At 38.8% G+C, this 21,254-nt stretch overlaps 1 protein-coding gene across 1 annotated transcript in view; it reads left to right on the top strand.

Moving 5' to 3' along the window:
• GLIS3 (GLIS family zinc finger 3) overlaps nucleotides 1-21,039 on the top strand; it is a 180,119-nt gene extending 159,080 nt beyond the window's left edge. Inside the window, exons 10-13 of the mRNA XM_074855790.1 lie at nucleotides 651-797; nucleotides 9,794-9,975; nucleotides 18,804-18,986; nucleotides 20,184-21,039. Coding sequence (XP_074711891.1) covers nucleotides 651-797; nucleotides 9,794-9,975; nucleotides 18,804-18,986; nucleotides 20,184-20,320 — 649 coding nt within the window. The 3' untranslated portion in view covers nucleotides 20,321-21,039. The remainder of the gene's footprint in view (nucleotides 1-650; nucleotides 798-9,793; nucleotides 9,976-18,803; nucleotides 18,987-20,183) is intronic.
• Nucleotides 21,040-21,254: the final 215 nt, after the last annotated feature.

Raw genomic sequence — 21,254 nt, 5'->3', positions numbered from 1 at the left:
GTTACAAGAGTTGGAGTCAACTAATTAGGACATTCGGAGGGAGTCCTGTATTGCTTTTTTGTTAGCCATCCAGAACCTTTCCTTATTTGGAATGTATACAAGAGCAACCTCATAGAAAATTATGAAACTGTTAATGCTAGTTTAAAATTTTTGTATGCATTACTGGGGAGTCTGGGGGCAGTAATAGCAATATTTGAGTTTGGGTTGACCTCTTCAGGAAATTTGGGATTTTTACAGCTGAAGGGAAAGTGTAGAAAGTATTTCACTATTTACAAAACTGTGCTTTTTGTTCACTGGCTCTAAAAATACATATCTTAGGAAGTATTTGCCACTTCTTCTATAACAGGAAGCTATAGAAGATTTGCAGCCATATTCAGACAAATTTCCCAAGACAAGGAACACAGCTATGTCATGTCTGGGTTTCTGAAAGTATCATTTGGGAGCAGCAAAGATTATTTAGTTATTTTTTATGTGGGTTTTTTTCTTCCCTTTTTCTTCCCTTCAGACAGAAAACAATACTTGAGAAAAAACTTGCTAAGAATTGACACTACAGCTTTAAGGGAGGTGTTACTGGTTAGTATTTGGTCAGTTATCAATGCTATTGCCTGCCTGATGAGGGTTATTTCTCTCCTTTTGCTTTCAGCAGCCAGCACACAGACAAGACGAAGTGGAAGAGCAACTGGGGCAATGTCCTTGTCCCACCCCAGCAGCCACTCCTCCCCAGGACATAATGTACAGGGTAGTCCTCTCCATCCTCCCCCCAAGTTACCTCTTCACTCAGCCATGGACTCAGAGAGGTAAGACCAGCCCCTGCTTTTCCCATGCTGAGCCTGGGGCAGGACTGCCTTCAGAGCTAGGGTGGAAACTGAATTGTCGGTGTGCAGAAAGTCACTGGTGGCAGCCTCCCAGGTAACAATTGCTCTAGGTGTGGCTTTACTAGGAAAGGAGAGGTGAAAGAGATGTTCTTATCCCAGCCTGGGCAGTGAGGATTTCCATACAGCTCCATTTCAGGGACTTCCTCCAACCCCCTCTTGATCTCCACCAATGGCCCGAGCAAGGAAAGTCATATTGGCTGGGGCACTACATTTCAGAGGAGCCCAGCCATTCCTTACAGAATGGGGGCCCTGAGATTCATGTTTCTGTTTCGTTGTGGTAGGAGAGTACTATTCTGTCAATATTATCTCAATAGTAAGTATTTCTGCAGGAACTTGGCTTTTTTTTTTTTTTTTCTTGGTATTTTATTAGAACCAATAGACAATGAAAGAATACTTAATTCACTAGTTTAAGAACTTGATTTATAGTCAGGATTTATTTTATGCTGACTAGGTACAAACCCCTTGACCTTTGCTGTTTCCATGATTTTAGATATTTCAGTGATGTGAAAGCAGCAGATTGCTTGGAAGTCATGTAATTTTCATGTTTAGACATTCCCTAAATTATTTTCAGCAATCTTTCCAACTATATAGTGTATGGTATTATAGATTTCCACTTAGTTCATTGAACCAGAAGTCAACCAGATTGCAAGACTGGTAGCAAATAGCCTAAGCAAATAGATTTTCAGTGGAAAAATCAGGAAGATACACTGTCACACAAAATACTGAATTTTTACTGTATCTATATGGATACTTAAACATTATTTTGTTAATCATCTCCCTATTTTTCAGTGCTCTGATAAATTGCTGTATTTCATTAATGTATTTCAAAGTTTTTAATTTCCTTGAGTGACAGCAATGCCAGTAATTTGGAGAGCACAAAGTGTCCAATTAAAAACCTGAAAAGAAATTCACTAGATTTCAATTACTGATAAATGAGCATAATTTCTTTGGAGGAAAGCAGTAGTCACTCTGCCTTGTATCAGAAAGATGGAAGAACATGATGGCTCAGGAAACTGACAACAGGTGAAAGTGGTGTTTGATTTCAGGCTGCACGTGTGAATTCAGCCAGTTCCGGAGCCACTGGAAGGTGTTGAACTTTTTGTACACCAGTCTGAGATGAAATTCACCATTTCATGATCATTGGAGCTCATCTAGCGGTTTAGTCCTTCTTTTCGATTCCTGGCCACACAGTCCTGAGCTTCTTCCCTTGCCCTGCCTCTGGCCCTCTGTGCACACTCTGGGGCTGCCCACGCTCTCTTGCCTGAACCAGAGGCTTTTCCTTCCCAGTACAGTTTTCTCTCCAGTGTATGAACTGTCTAACATCCGTATCCAATAATTGCCACAGCACAAGATGACAGACAGGGACAGATCAATAGTTATTACAGGTAAAAATTTCATTATGAAAAACAATGATCTTCTCATTAGCCCATTTCTGAGGCAGTTACTAGTGTAGGATCATAGCAGATGCATTTAGAGTATGACTTAACTCATTAAGTTCTTGAATGTGTTACAGACCTCAGGATACTACAGTACTTTACAGAATAACAATAATAAAAAGCTAGTGTGATACCCTCCTTTCTCATATGTTAACTGTATACACTCTCTCTCAAAAGGCTTTAAGTGCCAATTCCCTTATGTGGAGCTACTTTGGATTAAAGAAAAAGGTGCCAGTATCTTCACTGACAAATGCCACTGACAAATGGCAATTTAAATTCAGAAAAGGAAGGAAGTATTGCAGCAGTGTTGGTTTGATTACAGAACATATAATCCAAATTAAGGGAAGTGTTTAAAAGAAAAACTAATGCAGAATCTGCCTCTTGAATCTAATAGAGTCCATTCACCTTCTGTGTAGGCTGTCATTTACACCACTTCATGGGTGTGATGATAGCTGTGAAAATGTGAACTGAGCAAACCAACACTTTAGTATACAAAGTGCCAGAGATAGTGTTTTTGAAAGGTGTGAATCACCCTGTTTATCCCAGTCTTGTCAGTGAGAGGACTGCAGGATTTAGAAGTGCAAGGAGGGGACTTGTTCCCTCCATGCTGTGCAGTTCCTGATGAACTCTGTATGCCTGGGGTCATTCCAGAGTTAGAACTGCCTGACCAGCACTCACCTCTGCCTTTGTTGGACTGAAGCTTATCCAAGCTGGCCTGGCTGCTTTGGCAACTGGCCAGTCATGTGCCCCTTCCCTTTTGGACAGCAGACTCAGGTTTGTGAGTAACAGAAGCAGAAGGAAGCTTTACATCTCCAGGTATCACAGAGTAGAGAAATAATTGGAGGGCTTCTTTTGCGGCTTTCTCCACCTAGATGATGGGAGGGAGAGTGGACTTTATTAAGCCTTGTTAATGTGAGAAACAGAACCAAACATGAGACACATCTTACACTGCTTTCATTCTGTGTACAAAACTCAATGTACACAGAGTGCAAGACGCATAGAGAGTTTGGATACAAGAAGCAACTTCATTTATCAAAGGAAAGAACATGCATAATAAAAATGCAGATATAAATTTTGTTTGTTCCAGCTCTTTGATACTTTCAGTGCTCCACTAATATGAAATTGTGCAAATCTTCAATGAAGGTAGCCGAAATCATATGTATAAAAGGGAATATATGCTTGGCTTCCTTTTCAGTCATTTTTTGTAATAAAAGAAGACATGGCCATTCAAGGAAGCTGAAAAAACAACCTAATTAAAACACAGATAAAAAATTTTGGTTTTCTATGACATAGTTAACATGTGCAGTTCAGTGCCCCAAAACTGATTGTGCCAAATGCTTGAAAAATTTTTATTATTTATTGAATTACCCAACATATACATTTTCATTTTTAAGGCTTGCTTTGGTGCAAGAAGTAGCTTGTTAACTGATGTGAGACCAGAACAGAATTTTTCATTTGGACTTATGTTCCAGATGATTTTTCACCTTCCTTGAACAAGAACTAGTGGTATCTTCCCTGAAGCATGATGCATATCCTGGCTTGACAGAAATTTCTAGAGACTGTGTAAAGCTGGAAAGAAGGACTGAGGGCTGAACTGTTCAGTTTAGCATTACTCTAAAGCTGTAATAAGTTCTACAACAGTGCTCCTTTTTGCTTATTTGACTGTGGTTATATTCCTTTTATGCTTTTGCTGTAAAATAATAAGTAGCTTGAAGCCAGACTTCCAGAACCCAAAGCCTCTAAGTAGCTCTAACCAAAAACTAGAGACATCCAGTCTTCACTTTTTACAAAGCCCTTTGTATGTGGCATACAAGGGGCTGCCTCGAAGAAAGTCTTTAGTTAAAGACCTTAACAGTGTGGTTTTGAAATCTGTACAGTAATTTCTTTCCAGGCATGTGACACTTCAGAGGATTGTCTGCTTTTTTGTTTTCAATTATCACTTTTTTTGTTAGTGAGCAAATGACACATATGACAGATGCTAAATAGTGGAGGTAGCAGTAAGTCTAACCCTGAACCTGAGCCATAGAATCATTTAGGTTGGAAAGAACCTTTAAGATCATGGAGTCCAACTGTTAACCTGGCATTGCCAAGTCCACCACTAAACCATGTCCCTAAGTACCACACCTGCACATCTTTTAAATATCCCAAGGATGGTGACTCAACCCCTTCCCTGGGCAGCCTGTTCAACACTTGACAACCCTTTCGGTGAAGAAGTTTTTCTTAATATCCAATCTAAACCTCCTCTGATGCAACTTGAGGCCTTTCCCTCTTCTATCACTTGTTACTTGGGAGAAGAGACAAACACCCACTCACTACAGCCTTGTTTCAGAGCTGACCTAGTAAAGCTTGGAATTTTTCTCCAGCCTGTTTCCACACTTCTTTTTTTCCAAAGGCACTCTTTTCCTTTTCTTTACATTTGCAAGCAACTCACTTCTCTAATACAACACAGCCACAAAAAATGCTGAGAGACATTTTAGAGTTATATGTCTCTGTCTCCAGGGAATCTGTATATTGAGGTAGCTGCTCACAGCTTCCTTCCTTGAATTCTAATTTAAATTCCACTTAAGTTCTCCTTTCTTATTCTTCTTACCAAAGAGCATGTGGCGCTGGTCAGAGGAGCTGTTCTTTCTTCCTGCCATCCCTTCTTAGGGCTAGGTGGACCACTGGTTTGATCTGAAATAGCCATTTCTGTGTTCCTAAAGCTTCAGCATGAAAAGGGTTTTTAGACACTCATTAATGACTGGAAAGAATAGGATATAAAATTGAAGTCTACTGGCACATGTAATCTACTCCCCTGAGACACAACGAGGATAGAAACCTGCTGTGGGATCATTGCTGTGTGGGATGTGTGGCAGAGCTTGATGAGTGCAAATTTGGTGTCTGAACAAAACTATGGACAAAAGTTTTGGTTTGTGTTGCCCAAAATATTTCTGTTATGGGAGAAGATTCCCTTCCTTTAAAAACAATCATTTGCAACAGAAAAATCATTGGAGAGAAACATGTTGTATCATAGGTAGGTAAAAAACTTAGGGTTTTGTTCTTTTATTCAAATTATTGTGTTCATGACTTTTGGGGGAAGCATTTGATTTTTCAAAATTGTGCTTGGCAAAAGCTATGTTTTCCTTACAAGTGTTTTTAAACCATGATTATTTGATTGTCATTGATAGCTAGCTGGACTAACTTACAGTGCAATATGTTGTGTTATAGAATACTGTATTACAGCAGATTATTTCCCCCACTGACAGTGAACTGAGGAGTTGCAACGTCACTAGCAGGCAGCATAAAGTGTGGAGCCAAATCAAAATGTGAGATCACAGCAGAATGACAGGGATGTCTAAAGCAGAGAATGGAGGCATCACCTTAGATTTTCTGGATTTGCCTAGAAACACAAAGGCAATCCAGATGGAGTGAGCATAGATTGTTCCTCACTTAACGTTGTCAGAAGTGCAGAACTGCATAGGACACTGTTGGAGACAGCAACCTGCTACAGGGAGCTTATGGCTTTGTCCTCTGTCCAGGCAACACTTCAACTGTAATCAGATGAAAGCCTGATCTCCTGGCTGTGTCAACTGCATAACATCTGGCTGTGTTCCCAAACTGTTGCAGCCCAACAAAAAGGATTAGAGTTCGGCCAGTTAACAGAGCATCAATGCAATAAATTGTGTTTGCAATTTGTTCAAAGAAAGTGACCTCTGAAGAAAAAAAAAAAGATCAAAGTTTTCAGCTTTAATGTTCCATTTCCATTTTGGAAGCATATTGAAAGCAACCATAAGGATTGATGTTGTCTAAATGATGGCACATGCTTTACTTTTCAGTGCAAAGTTGAGAAAAAGCAGAGAAAGAAGACATAGCTACATCCAACATAGTTACATAGTTCCTATCTCAGCTAATTCCTGATAGTAACATTTTGTGTCACAGTGTAGCATGGATTAATGGTAGGTAAACTATAAGTTCTTTTTCTCATTTATATGCAGATGCAGTTTCCTTTCTTCTCAATATATTTTACCAAATATTTAGTTGCAAAGAAAATATTTTCTTTGCTGTTCCCAAGCAAAGAAAATATTCCCTTCACTAGCTATTACTACTACTATAGTACAATATGCTGTTATCATTATTTTTATCATGCTCCCAGTCTCCTGCAGAATTTATTTGAAACTGTAGAATAATTGGAATTAACCTTTTTCCCAGGAAACGACTAGTTCGGGAAAGTGACACAGAGAATTTGATGTAATATGAAATAATGATCTTTTGCTAGATTTAGCAAAAATCAACTTTTTTTCTACAACTCTGAAACAGTACAAACAGGAAAAGCAGAAATATACTAACCCTCTAGGGATACGAAATTGACAGAGCTGTTGCCCTGCAGCCAAATGGTTATTTGATATTTGGGTTCTTAACATGTTTTTTCTGTTATAAAGGAAAATTGATTGTGTCAGACATTTTTGGTGTAATCTGGTTTATTTAACAGAAGGCAGTAAAAAGTCTTAAATCCTGTTTCCTAGAATAGATTAGCAGCTCTCAAAGATTTGACAAAATTGATTCTCTTTAAGTACAAAAAAGGGTCAAAGTAAGTTTACCTTCAGACTTTTTTTTTTTTTTTTTCTTTTTAAAGTAAGTTTGTTCTTACACCTTTTTCTGGTCATTCAAGGTAATCTTTATACTCACATTTGAATTGTGCTTTCTGATAACCTATGAATATGGCCACACAGGAAGGAGAATCTGAGAGAAAGAGAAAAACCAGAAACATGAGGGGGAAATTCATGGTACCATTTGTGCTAAAAACAATAGTTCAAAAATTATATCATTTCAGATATAATTCTTCCTTTCCTTTTCCACACATTGCTTAGACTGTGCATGTAGTTTACATTTGGGCCAGCTCCAGTCAACAAATGCTAGAGTAAAATCTTTTTTCCATGTAGCAGTGACCAATACCTGTCATTAACAAAACCCCTATATATGTGCCATTTTGACTAATCTCATCAAAACAGGTAGGCTTTGGTGACCTTGTCATGTATCTTGCTTGCTACCAAATCTAGTCATTCCCCAGCAGGACACTTTTTCCTAGCTACTGTTGGAAAGGGAGAGGCTACTTGATGACTCCAGAAATGTTCCTGCTCTGATTTTACATCCAGCAGGCATAGGGAAGGGCACCTTTCTGCAAATCAGTCTGGTTCCTGATTGCATTGTCTCCAGGTCTGGACCACAGTGCTTGATGGCATTTTCTGAGTGGTTACAATCTGGTCCTGAATGTTTCAGGAATAAAATTAAATTTGCAGTTCCCCCAGTAACACACTATGATTTGTTCAGGGGCAAATCTGGATGGAGACAAGTCCAAGTTTCTCTTTAGGCAGAAGGGAAGTAAAAGTAGATAACTATAGTCACCCATATGAGTAGGTCAGGAATTCATGAAGTGATTCATAAATCATTATAAAGACCACTGAATTCTACTTAAAAGGTGTCCCATCTGGCTGTACAAAGTAGTATGTTATTATTGGGAGTGCTTTGGGGATGTTAAATCAAATGTGAAGTCTGTAAAACTGTGCTTTTCACTTTGAATTTTGAAAAGGATTTTTTCCCTGTTATTTGGCTGATGGTTAAAACCCATTTTTCAGAGATTAATTTTCACAAATGAATTTTGAAAACACAGAGGATGATATCCAATGATTTTTTAAATAATAGTAGTAATAAAAGATTGTCTGTGAATTGCTCTTAATCTCTGGCAGCAAATAACAGTCTTTCTGTGTGAGCGCTATATAAAAGACTAATTCCAGTCCTTACACAGGAGACATATAGTCAGGTAGTAGTAGCACCTTTTAAAAACCTCTGATATTTTTTATCACAATATAGCTACTGATTTCTCAGTATCTAATATGCCTAAAAATGCGTTTCTCAAAGAAGACTGAATAGGCATTAAATCATCTAGAGTTCATCTTGACACTTGCTGTACTCCAAATGTAAATTATGGATCTACTAGAAATGTAGTAAATAGGTTTCAAATGAAGTCAAAATGACACAGCTAATATGTGGCAGATACTGATTCTGAGCTGCAGCATAAAAGATCTCAGGTGTCTTGGATTTAAATGCAGTTATAACCTGTACAATGACCCTGTCCAGAGTTGTTCTGTAGTGCTACTACTGCCGTTGCACCTTCTGTTGTACTCAGGGTGAGATTATAGCTTCCTTACACTTCTGCAGGAAAAATATTCTTTATTGCTAGGTTAAAAAAAAGTCTTCTAGTGTATTGAGGTCTAGTCTCAGGAGAACAAGGACCAGATCTATGCTTTAGGATCCTGGCAGACTGTGTTAACTGCAAGCACTAATTTGTCCTAGCAGCAGCTACCAAGCACCACGGAGAAGGGTAGGTGAGGGCTCCTGCTCAGCACAGACTTGCAGCTTGCTTTTAGGAGTGGAGAGTGAGGCCAATCTGTAACAGGAAGACTGCACCAGTTTTCCTCATTCTCTTGCAGAAATATCCTGGCTCTTTTTTTGCTGGCCTTCCAGGCTCTCCTCTCACGGATGAGAAAGTGGTCCTGAGCCGTTCCTGAGCACAGGCTGAGCTTTCATTTACTAATCAGATCCCATTGGCCTAGTGGGTAGTTTGGTCAACAGAGGCAGATGAGCTCTTATAACCTCAGCTTTTTATCTGCAAAAGTGACTGAAGCACCTATTTGTGATGTACTTTGAGCTATGCAATTTTAAGGAAATGTAGAAAAAAGTTAAACTTGCAAAGTTCATAAAACCATTATGTAAAATCCTCAAAGTAGTGTGTATCCTTGTAGTGCCAGTAGTCACAGAGCTCTGCAAAACATCACTGAAGTGATGAACCTCTGTGGCAGCTGCACCACCAGGTTTGGTCTGAATGGTTCTCCTCCTCTGCCAGGCTTGTGAGTTTATACTTTGAGTCCAGACCAACATTTTGATGTGGTCAGACTGCCCAGCTGGAAGTGATTTAACACTTATATACATTATATTGACTTCAGATTGTTTATTTTCAAATAGCTCTGTGTAACATACAAAAATTTCTAGAACTTGAAATCTGAACCTGGACCTGAACCTAGTGTCTAACTCCTCAGTGTCCAATGATCAGCACTGGCCACTCACTTCCAGTGAGGAAGGACAGCTATTTAGTGACAGATACAGTTGATACAAAGCCTTACAATGAAACAGCTGGCAGTGCCTCGGAAATCAGGTCCCCCATGAGGTATCTCCACCCATTAAGACTTAAACCCACCCACAGACATTAAAAGGAATTTTCCATGATAAGGGTGCAATTCAGCCTTTTAATTTCCCCATTGTCAAATCTAATGATATGTCACCATTTGAAAATATGTCTTCTCCACATCTGGGCTGTACACTGACAGTTCTTTTGGAAGACTGTATCTATGCAAACTGCTAAACATTATAGTGAACTGAGTAAAGTAGAAACAATATTTAGGTCTTATCTGTTGGGGATTTTACAGTTTTGTGTTTCTGAACTCCTAGGTTTGTTGGTTCAGCTCCTTCTCCTCACCACATCAGCCCCCAGAGAATTTTAGTTCCATGTCACATGATGAAGAGACAGACTCCACAACCTCCCCATCTTCAGCAGCCTACAGGAATGTCTCTAAAGACATACCAGCCAGCAGCAAACCCTTCTTTTCAACCAAATAGCCTCCACATCCAAGGTAAGAAAGAATAATCTTCATCACTGATGCTATTTTTTTGTCACTGCTGCTTGGCTTAAAATTTAGTACTTCAAAGGTTGGTGCTGGTATTTTTAAAGCACCTTTCCTTTTGAAAGACTCTGGAAAGTAGCCTTCAGGACCCTGCCTTCAGACTTCCTTAAAATTCTTAGTTTAGCTAATTATTAGTCATCTTACTATGGAGTTACGGGTTTCGCTTCAGACTGATTTTCAGAGCTGTTGTTAAATACAACTGCAAATCATTCTGTGACGGCCTCTGCTTTTAATTTTCTAATGTTACACTTCTAATCCCTCCTGGTTTTACACATAAAGTGATACCAGGTTTTCAAGAGGTGGAATATTTTTCTCCCTTGCACTTGAGGAGTGATCAAGACCTCTTTTATTAGCATGCATGTCTCTTACAGCTATGTTCCCAATTGCACTGTGTAAACAGCTTCTACAAGACTTCTCTCTCCTTCTTTGTTCAATCAAGTATAAACTTCTTTAGCCAAGAATAAAACTAACAACAGCTGAAAACAATGTCAGGTTGTCTTGGATTTTTTTGCTAGCTGGTATGGAGTCTGAATGATAATTACCTTAACATTTCAGAAGAGTGTTGACAGCAGTAATGCTATTTCCTCCCAACTGTTTAAATATATGGTTTGCCATATTTACGTACACAAGGTATATAGCACATTGGACTTTTATAGGCCTTGGGATTCTGTTTTTTGATAAGACTTCCTGAGAATTATCACAATAGATATCATAGGAAACATCTTGAGGAAACCAAGGCTTCTTTTATTTTCTTCCACTGATGGAAGCATTCCGTCTAGGCGAAGGGATGAGACAGGAACCTGGGGCATTTCCCAAAGTTCTTGAGTGTGAAGGGGAGAAAGGAAGGTGCCAGTCCTGTTTTGTTCTTCTTATCGTACTAGACCACAGATGAGCAGGATCTGAGCTAGGAGCTTTTCTTACAGGAACTGGTAATCCTGTACAGCACTGATTAGTACTAGAAGAGCGTGAAATTTACCAATGGATGTATACAGTTATTGCTGACTTTCTCTATTCTCTGATTAAAGTTCACTAATAATCGAGGGCTAACAGAGTACAGGATGAAATTTATTAATATAGTGTTCATTGTTATATGACATACGCGAAGACATGCTACAACACGTCCAATAAATTCCTAGCATATGGGGCATGAAGGGATCAGGTTAGCCTACCTATTTCCACAGTGCAATACATTTTAATCATTTCCCTTTTTTGCTGAATATTTTGCAAGAACTCATCTTCCAGAAAGGCGTTCAGTCATTAAGGTCTGTGTTCCTGCCAGGACCAAAATTGCCTATGAGTGCATAGATGGCTTTACAACCCTCTTCCTCTTATGGTCATGGGAGCTTCAGTAATTGTAGAAGCCAGGATCACATCAAGTTGCTCTGAAGTTGAGCAGTTTCCAAAGAATCCTGCCTCTCAGAGGCTCACAGATCACCTTGGATTAGTTACTGCTTCACACAGGGCTTGCACTGGCTGGTGCAGCTAGCTCCATATCTGCTTGGGCGTCTTTAGGGTAGGCCAGAGAGATGCTAATGTGTTTCCATCTCCGCCTCCGACAGTCTGAAGAGGGTTTAAATGGACAAAAGACATGAGTCATTAAAACCATCATAAGAAGGTAGCCCAGTAGAGACCCTCATCTGGGCAAGTGTGACATATGGACTGAAGCCCCATTCCACGTTCAGATTTAAGATAGACCTTAATACTGGTTTTGAGTGAATAAAAAAATGGATAACCTCAAGGACTTGGGCCTTAAATCCATACCTAACTTAGTCCTACATTAGCATTACTGTGCTTGCCTCCCTGTCCTAGGAAAACCTATGCTGAAAATAAACATTGCTGACAGGAATTATATACACACAGATAGCAACTCAAAGTGACAATGATAAAGATCTCTACACTTAAAACTGGTAGGAACTCTGGGGTTTTTTTAGTATTGAAAGATACAATACATTGCAATACAATAGCCACATTTGGGTATTAAATGTTCTTTCAAAGATTAAGTAACCTATTGTCACTAGAAGAGGTATTTTGTCAGAATGTACTCCATCCAACTTAAGCACATCTGTCTCACTCCTACGGGCTACACTGAAAGCTTTGTCCTCTGTGCCTGCAAGGCTTGCCTAAACTCTCCCTCTGAAAAGCAAATGTTGCAAGAGTTCATGGTCGTGTTTTCCCAGCAGCAATACAAAGATTGCCATCTTCCTTGGTCACATCATTATAATGTAGAAAAACACCATGGAGTTGTCTCACCAGCCTGGACTACTTGGTGTCTGTGGGAATCTCTGTCTCCTTAGTTTCTGTCTCCTGCAGTTCTTAACCTGCCTCTTCATGATTCATGATTTAAAGTGCTGTAACTATAGTCGCTTCAACTCAGTCCGCTACCAAACAATGGTGACATTTCTGTCTCAGTGCGGTCTTAAACTTGTCAACTCCATTTAAATTGGCTGTACTGAGGAAGAAAGAGTTTCATTGCCCAAAAGCTTTTTGAAGAAAACAAGTTCTAAATAGACTCCCTTACTGAAAGCCTGAGCATCTTAAAAGCTCATGGAGATATCAGAGCACTATGCTTTAGAAAGAAATTATGTAGGAGATCCAAGACTGACAAGCCTTTTACATCTAATAGCTACTTGTATTGTGAAACTGCTTTTTCTTGGAAAAGCATTGTCTACAGTTCAGGTTTCATTATTTGTTCTGAGTGATTTTCAGCATCAGATACACAGTAATGTCAGAGAGGGCTTTTTATTGCCTTGGTTAATATTATATAATAGACAAAATATTCCCTTTCCTTCCTCTTGTGAAATTCACAATTTCCTTTGCTGCGTGGGATGTTTGGAAGCGATGATGTTAGATGACTCACTGAGCTGCAGAATTGAAGTTCTTCTTTTCCTTTCATTAGACTGTAGTATCTTTTACTGGATTACCATAAATCTGAATTACCGTAAATCTGAAATTATTCTGGACTGAAAACTGGAGTGACAACTTCACAGCTTGACACCATTGTACTATGTGTTTCTAGACAGAATAGAAGACAGTACAGGTCCGGAAAATCTGCAACAATTAGCCCAGGACATGTATTGTACTGCTGAGTCTTTTCAGTGAAGAACTATAGGGATCTCAGCAGAGGTACCTGAAGACACAGGCATCTGCAGCACACAGGCAGCTGCAAGAACAAGTTAGTGGTCTGAAATGTGTGAGGTAGGAAAAAAAAGAACAGCTATAGAAACTCCTCCTTCACAGTGAGCAAGCTTCTTGTGCTTATAGTATAGAGTGAGGTAAAGTTCCTTTGGGCATAGGTATAGCTGACGATATTGGATGCTTCTGATACTGTGAACATTTTTGCACTAGAAATCTGACTGTCCTTTAAAATTGTGCCTGTAACTCAAGTCATATGTGTTTGTGAGTTAAGCTGATGACCAATGCCATCTGAGTAATGGAAGAAATAAAAAAATCATGCAAAATATTCAGTAAGAAAAAAAGTTGCCATTTCTTTAAAAAAATTGTTAGCTGATATGAGTTAACTATACTAGTGTATCTATACAGGCAGCTCTACTAGTAGTAGTTATCTTTTAATTACAAATAATCCAATTTAAATAAATAGAAACATTTCTAGTTTTTCACAATTGCAAGTCAGTCTGACAGTACAATATGTGACTCATATCTGTCTTACTCTTTCTTTCCTTTTGTTCTTCACACTCAGATGGTACCAAATGATTACTTGATGTTCATGTAACTCACCTGGTGGACACTGTAGAAATACACTGCAGAGGAACAGTATTTTGAAGTAATTCAGGCCAAAGATAGATGGAACTTTTACATACCATAGCAGTAAAGACCACTCATCCATGATGTATATTTTTTAGTGGCAGTTATAATGATTTTCTTGAGAAAATGCTGTCTCTTTTTGGTGCCAGGCAGAGAGCTGACTGAGGAGGACATAAATTTCCATCAGAAGCTTTCTACCTTACGGAAATTATAACTGTGGCAGTCATTCATTACATATCTGTAAGGAAATCTTTGTCCACATCAGTTCAATGGGATCAGGACTCTGTCACAAACTTACATGGACCACAGTTTCAGCTGTGAATTTGAGATGGGCTGTGCACCTGGGATTTTCAGATGCTCAGCATCTCTCAGGATGAGGTAAAGAATATGTGAAAAAGTATGTGATAAAGAGCAAGAGCTTCCCTCTTTTAGAAGAGATTCTTGCAGCATACAGCTATCTTATCATATTTAAAAATATTTCACTTTCCTCAGGAAATAATGTTATCATCCCAGAAAAACAACTGTTTATCTGGTATCTTGACATCATGGATCTTGGCTATAGTGTACTGATGCAAAGAAATACTATTGACATAACCTTGTGCATGTGTGTATTTTAAATAGTTTCATAAGAGAGCAACTGATACAGTCCAGAGTTGCAGTCCTGAGAAAAAAATGTTAAGTTGCTGGAACTTCATTAGCCAACCTGTTTTCCTTTTTTTATTTTTCCAGTGCTGCATGAAAACACAGAAAACTGATGCTACAGTTCTCTGACAATCTTGAATGAGGGGCCAGCTATAGTCAGGGTCTAGGGCTTGAATTGCATATGATTTCATGTTATCCTACGTTCAGCAGTAATGAAGATTATCTTGGGCATGGCACCATGAAAATAAAGGGAAGAGCTCCTGATGCCAAGTTAGAAGATTTTGCTCTATCATGTTTGGGCTCCAGTTCAAAGACCTTTACACTGTGACCTGATGCACTGCAGACATGGACAGACATTTGGAATAGTGCTAAATAACTGAGGGGAAGAGAATGATTGTATGCTCTGTTCTGCTCTTTCCTGTTTATGGCTCTCTATTTTATAAGATTAGTATTTATGACACTGAATCATGAAAAGAACATATATCTAGCGAAGTTGAATTATTTTTCTGTGCTCTCTTCCCATATTAAAAAATTATTTGGGGACTTATCAGTTAATGAAAATGCCTTGTGCACTTCCCTGGTTCTTTCTGCAATATAGTGGTTAATGTACCAATGGCTCAAAGCTTATAAGACTTTGCTAGACAATATTCTTTTGCTTAAGTAGAGAATGAGCAAACACAGAGGATGTGACTCACAATAGCTCAATCCCAAGGTAACTAGTTTTTCTGCCAGACTTCTGCTAGCAATAGTCACAGTTACAGCCAGATTGTTCTGTATCAGGAACAGGGTGCTGGGAGAAAGGCACAAATAGAGAATGAGCACAGAGCAATGTGAAAGCACATTTCAGTGTGTGTCTTGAAGGGTCTTGCCAGCTGGCTTAGACCACTATAGATTGGCACAGTTGTTTCTGATAACTAGTCTGACTCAACAGTAAACTTGCACAGTGTGTCCTATTGCTGGTTGAGAGAAAAGTTGATTTTAAAACCATTTTTAAAGGAGGCAAAAATTGTCAATAGCTATGTAGCTTCTAAGACAAGTTTTGGATGGCTATCGTTTTTTCTTTAATTTTATTTTATTTTACTGCAGTTCATTCTTAAATGTCAGGACAGAACATTTAAGGATTGATAGGTTGTAAATTCCTAACATGCTTTGCAGTCTGACTCAGTATTTTTGCAGTTAAACTTTAAAAGAAAAAAAAGATTGAAATCGTCATCTTACAGCTAGTGCTGCAAAGTGTCTTCAGCCCCTGCAAAAGACAGTTAAATCAATGAGTGTTCAGCCTCAGAGTGAGCACAGTCTGCAAATTGTGCCTGCTGTGAAAGAGGAATTGTGCTTCTACTTTTTATTTTTCTTTCTTTCTTTTTTTTTTCTTTTTTCTTCTTCTATATGAAGTCAAAATACTCTTTTTTCATGCAGGTTTTCAGACACAACACTGACAATTGTTTCAGTGTTCTTTCATGTAACTATTTGCCTGATCTAAATTCTTATTACGTATGTTTACATCAGGCATTTATCTCATTGTGTGTAGACAGAAGTGTCTTGCAAGACTACTAAATAAAATGCAAAGACTATATTTCACTCACCATTGTTGCCCAGACCTCCCCATAAGGTCTTTTCTGAGTTCCTGGGTGCAGGTTCAGGCTGTTTTTTCCTGTCCCTAGTCTTGGCCTATTCTGATGCTTTTAAATATTGAGTTTTCTGTTTCAATTCAAACACATATTATGCATGCCAACATGTCTGGTTCCTCGTGGAGGCCAAAGAAATCAGTCTCATAAAACTTCTAAATCATGCATCCTTTCTCCCACTTGTCAGAAAATCAATTATATCACACAGAGTGATACAACATGTTTTCCACTGCATCATTCTCCTTTCTCCATCCTATTATTTATGAAATGTCATACGTACATAAACACTCAGTGCAGTTTTAGCGAACAGTAGTCCCGTGTGCACACTTCCATAGGAAAGTGAATGGGCATACACCTAGCTCCTAGCCTCAATCCAGGAAAAGTTTGCCAAGTGCCTTATGTTCATAACATGTTTCAAAGCACAGAGTATCCCTGTAAAGGGATTTAAGGTTGGAAGATTTGTTTGGGTTGGCATGTGGAACTGCACCAATATAAAATTTTTATTTTTAAAATACTTTTTATTCATAAATCAAAACTAGATGCCACGTGCAAGGCATTTCTAATTACTAGAAATTAATGACTAGACCAGTAGTTGTGTTCAGGTGTCATGTAATAACCAAGATATTTAGACATGACCCTCTCAAATATTGATAAGTTGTGATTCCATGTTTCATGCTTCCCATAAAAGGATCTTCTCTGCTTATAATCTCCTATCCTCTGGGACATGTCCTTGATCCTTTCTGAACTGTTAAATGGTACCCAAAGGCCTTTTGTCATATGCTGCTCACCCAAGCATCCCAATACTTTTAGGGAGGGAGATGAGCTTTTAATCCTGTCAACTAATTTGCTTACTACTCATAGTTTTTTACTTCTCATGGGCATCAGTAGATCCCAGGCATGAAAGCTGAATGTCTGGTATAAATATGCTTTCCTAACTACACCGTATGGATATACTGAGGTTAATTCCTGAACACATGGAAGGATGAACTTGAGCTGGCTGTCCTTGTAACTATCCAGATTAGGATTCTTTATACCCTCCAAGTACTAAATGCTCTTTGAAGTCAAATCTGTGAACATTTATAATCCCTGAAAGTAACAAGGTTTCCTCCTTTTTCATAATATCCAAAAGACAATAAACAGATGCCTAAGGAGAGGGGAGTAATTCAAATTCTTGAATTGTAAGCCAGTATCTGTAGTACGGAGTTTATATATGGAAGATACATTAAGATGTTTTTCAATCCCTCCTTTCCCCTTTTTTTCATTTTTTTCTGATGTTGATGTTTTAAGAGTTTGGGGAAAGTTTTGTTGTTGTTTCTTTTTATTGATCTTTCTACACTAATAGGAAATTCAGGTGGAAGGACTTAGTCATATGGATGTTGGTTAACTAGTCTGGCCAGAGGAGATAGCCCTGTATGTCAGGTTTTTTCTATTGACAGTAATGTCTCTGGAATAGACTTGAGATGCAGGATATTCCTTAAGATGCTTTCTGAGGTAGAGAATAATTTTTCTGACAATGACTTTTTATTATGACTTACTACAACACCTTTTTCAACAAGAGAATAGCACACCAGCCCTTAGGCAATAAGCTGTTTGCTAATGATAGCTTTAGAGACTGTATGATTCCTGGGCCTATTTTTAGACAGTCAAGGCCTACAATTTCTATGTAACACCTTGAAAGTAATGCACTGTCTTTTTCCTTTTTACTTTATGCATGGAAGGAGAGTGGTGAGAACAAGGAGCCACAGCACTGGCAGAGAGGAGCTTGATTCACAGTTTTTCTTAAAATAATTTATAACATTTTAATTTCTTACATATACTCTAAGAACATATCATAGAAAACAGAAATAAATACATACCACAGTCTTTTACCTATAAAACCCATCCTTCAGACTTTGACCAAAATCTCCAAAGCTTAGATTCCATTTTTTAAGGAGGAGAAAAGACCTTGCTTCCATGATAAAAATCTTTAGGCCTGCCTATTGCAGAACACCTGTCTGTGACTCTCAGATTGCATACATGTTCCTGTTTTACCAAGAAGTGTGGTTTTGGTTATATAAATACATATTTTGGCATGTACTTTAATGTGAATTTACTCAGTGCTTATATGCCTCTCCCAAATATCACCTAATGAACAAAAAACAAAGAACAAAAACCCTGGTGGGGATCTTTTATGTCGTGTGACACAACGGTCTCAGTTCTCTTCCATGTGGACTCATTGCTACTGATGAGTGGGTTAGACTCTCACCCTGTACTTATAAACAGCAGGCCCCATGGATCATCAGGTAGCAGCCCTTCTGAGTCTCATATGCATGTCATCACTACCAGCCAGCTGTCTTGGCATCAGCGACAGACCCTCAGGTTTTGTTCAGACCTCACTTAGGTAATCTTCCTTTATTCTGAATTAATCTTAGATTTTTCAAGCAGCAACCCAGTGTGAAATCTGGAGAGTACCAGTTCAGACAGCGGGACTGCAGAGTAAAAGGAGAAATTTCTGGAAAAACTTCAGCTTCTAGCCAGTCAGTGCCTCTCACAAGTCATGCTGGAATCAGGATGTCCGTGAAGTGTACTGTGTTCAGAATTAGTAGCAAATGGAGGAAGTCTTAGGGAGCTTCATATCAAAGCTTCTTTACTGATGGAAAATAATTGACATCCTGGTGCTACTACCATTGAGGTTTTTATTGCTCTCACGGCTATCCCTTGTATCTCTGTCCAGGTCTTTTACTGACCACTTTCTTCTTCTTCTTGTAGGTTTTTACGGGCAGCTTCAGTCTTTCTGCCCTCCACATTATGCTGACACTCAGAAGAACATACAACAGGGTGTTTCTTGCAATATGGTTCCTCCTTTTGAAGACTGCTTAGTTCCCACATCAGTGGGCCAGGCAGGGCTTGGCATTTTCCGTCGAAGTTTTTCAGCTCATTCTGGTATTACAGGTAAATGACATCTGGGGGACTTTGTGGACGGTTGTGTACAGGGTGTGGACCTTGACAGACCTGCTTGAGCTGTGTATGTAACCGGAACCTGTCAAGACAGACTTGACTCTTCACAAAGAGGAGATGGTTTTCAGACCTTTGTGGAATGGTTGGCACTGGGACCCTGTCACCGTGGGTCACAGTAACATCTGACCTGTGTGCCGACTGCACACTGTTGAGGGCTTCTCAAGGTTCTAACCTCTGGGGGTCAGACAGTCCCTAGCTCATGAATTTGCTTTGAAATACAGTCCATTTAGCCCTGTGTGATGTTTGCACAGCCACTCGACTCTGTTGTAAGTATTGTAGCAGGCACCTGAGATGATTCAAACCACTGATTTTGCTTTATGCGTGTTTAATTTGACTCAGTCTTGAATTTCATTTATTCACATTTTCATGACAAGAACTGCTTGGGTGCGCAATTTTCTGTGCGCACTTGACTTAGTTTCTGCCTAGTTGAAAAGTATATAAGGGGCTTGCATGCTGCTCTGGAAGGATGACAGTGACCTCTATGCAGAGGATCAGCACAAGACGGTGGGCCTAATCTTAGGCCTAAGCACAATTGATGCCCAAGTCTTTTATTGTCCTTCCACACACGATTTCACTTAACATTTATTGTGCTTTGAAATCTCTTTTATGTCTTGGTCCTTCATTAGCGCATTAAAAAGCCAGTGCACCTGTAACTTCAAAGAGGCATCTCACAGTATGTAAAGATGTAATCCAAAAGGTGTGAGTTTTGCTGCAAACAGTTACTCTTGTGCCTACTACTATCACTTGTAGAATTTAGTAATTTCTGTGTCAGGGTGTGCTTTACAGCAAATGAGTTCTACAATATTTTATTGTGTCTTATCATATGTTGGGTATAATGAAACTCAATAAGCAAGCATGAAGTTTATTTTTAAAATTATCACAATTTTAGCACCCAATAAATGGGCAACTGTTAGTTGTGATGAAATCTGCTGTGCTTCAGACTTGATTCTGACAGAACTGAAATTCCTCCCTTAGTAAGCAGTAAGTTATGTGATTATTAATTTCATACATATGTTGGCTTGTTTGTTTTGTTTGTCTGTTTGGTTTAAAGCCATTTCCAGTTCTCTGAATAAGTATTAGGATTCTCCATGATACAGTTATCCTAGTTATTTATTTTTGTCTTTTTTCCAGTTTACGACTTTCCAGCAGGGTCCACCAGTATCTTTGGTGATTCAGCTCGCAGCATGCCAGAGGATAGCAGTTTCCTACAAGTAAATCCAGTGGATCATTGTTCTAGCCAGCTTTCTTCTGGCTACACTGAAGGCTAAAGTAATATAAATCTTGTTACAAGAACTTGATTCCATTTCATCTTGCCCTTCTGATATTCCTCTACAAAATTTTTCGCTCCATGAAACTGCCATGTATGTATGGGGATATGGGTTGATATACATACATAATGGAGAGGAAAAAAGCAATCACTGAGCATTCATCATGTAATCAAGCAGTCAACTGAGAAGGAGAATGTTTGGAGAAAGCAGGCTTTGCCAAAACCTCAGCAATTGTTTCTTTTCTTTTCATCTGTGGCACAGCAACTCTACTTTTTTTGTTCTTTCTTCTTTTTAATTTCTCAAAGGGAATTCACAGACTGAATAAGAAAACTGCTTGTTGGCTGTAATCCTTTCAAGATGAATGGATGGATTTTTTGAAGAACACAGCTTTAGAAAATTCCTTTTTTTTAACAGGAAAAAAAAAATTAAAAGAAGTAAAACCAGAGCATTCTACAAACATTTCAAAGGCACACAGCTTTTTGCACAACATGTTCGAATGTGATGCTGCCAAAGTTAAACACACACCAGCATCGAAAGGGAGAGAAATTAGGCATATATCTTGGCATTACCCATTGGAGGCATTGGTGTGGCTTCTTTCTAGGGCCAAAGATCATTGGTACTGGATTTCTTACAGGCCTCAGTTTAGATGTCTTTTCCTTCCCTCCATATTTTAAGCCATACAATATGGCTATTGCTATTTTTCCAATATTCCTTCTGACCCAGTGCTTTATGCAATGAATAAGAAGGGTTAAATGCACTACATGAGAAGGTACATGGACTTTGTTGATATTTAGCACAGCTGCTAAATCAGAAATATGTTTTAACTTTCTGTTCATTTTTAATTATATTGTAGAGCTTTATTGCTGTATGTGCTATAGTACTCTGTGGGAAGGTTTGAAATACCCTGTAGAGAAGATTCTTCCTTAAATTCCAC

This window comes from Strix uralensis, chromosome Z (assembly GCF_047716275.1).
Source record: "Strix uralensis isolate ZFMK-TIS-50842 chromosome Z, bStrUra1, whole genome shotgun sequence".
NCBI classification, from domain to species: domain Eukaryota; kingdom Metazoa; phylum Chordata; class Aves; order Strigiformes; family Strigidae; genus Strix; species Strix uralensis.
Note: the sequence above shows the minus strand (reverse complement) of the source record. Positions and strands in the feature narration are given on the sequence as shown.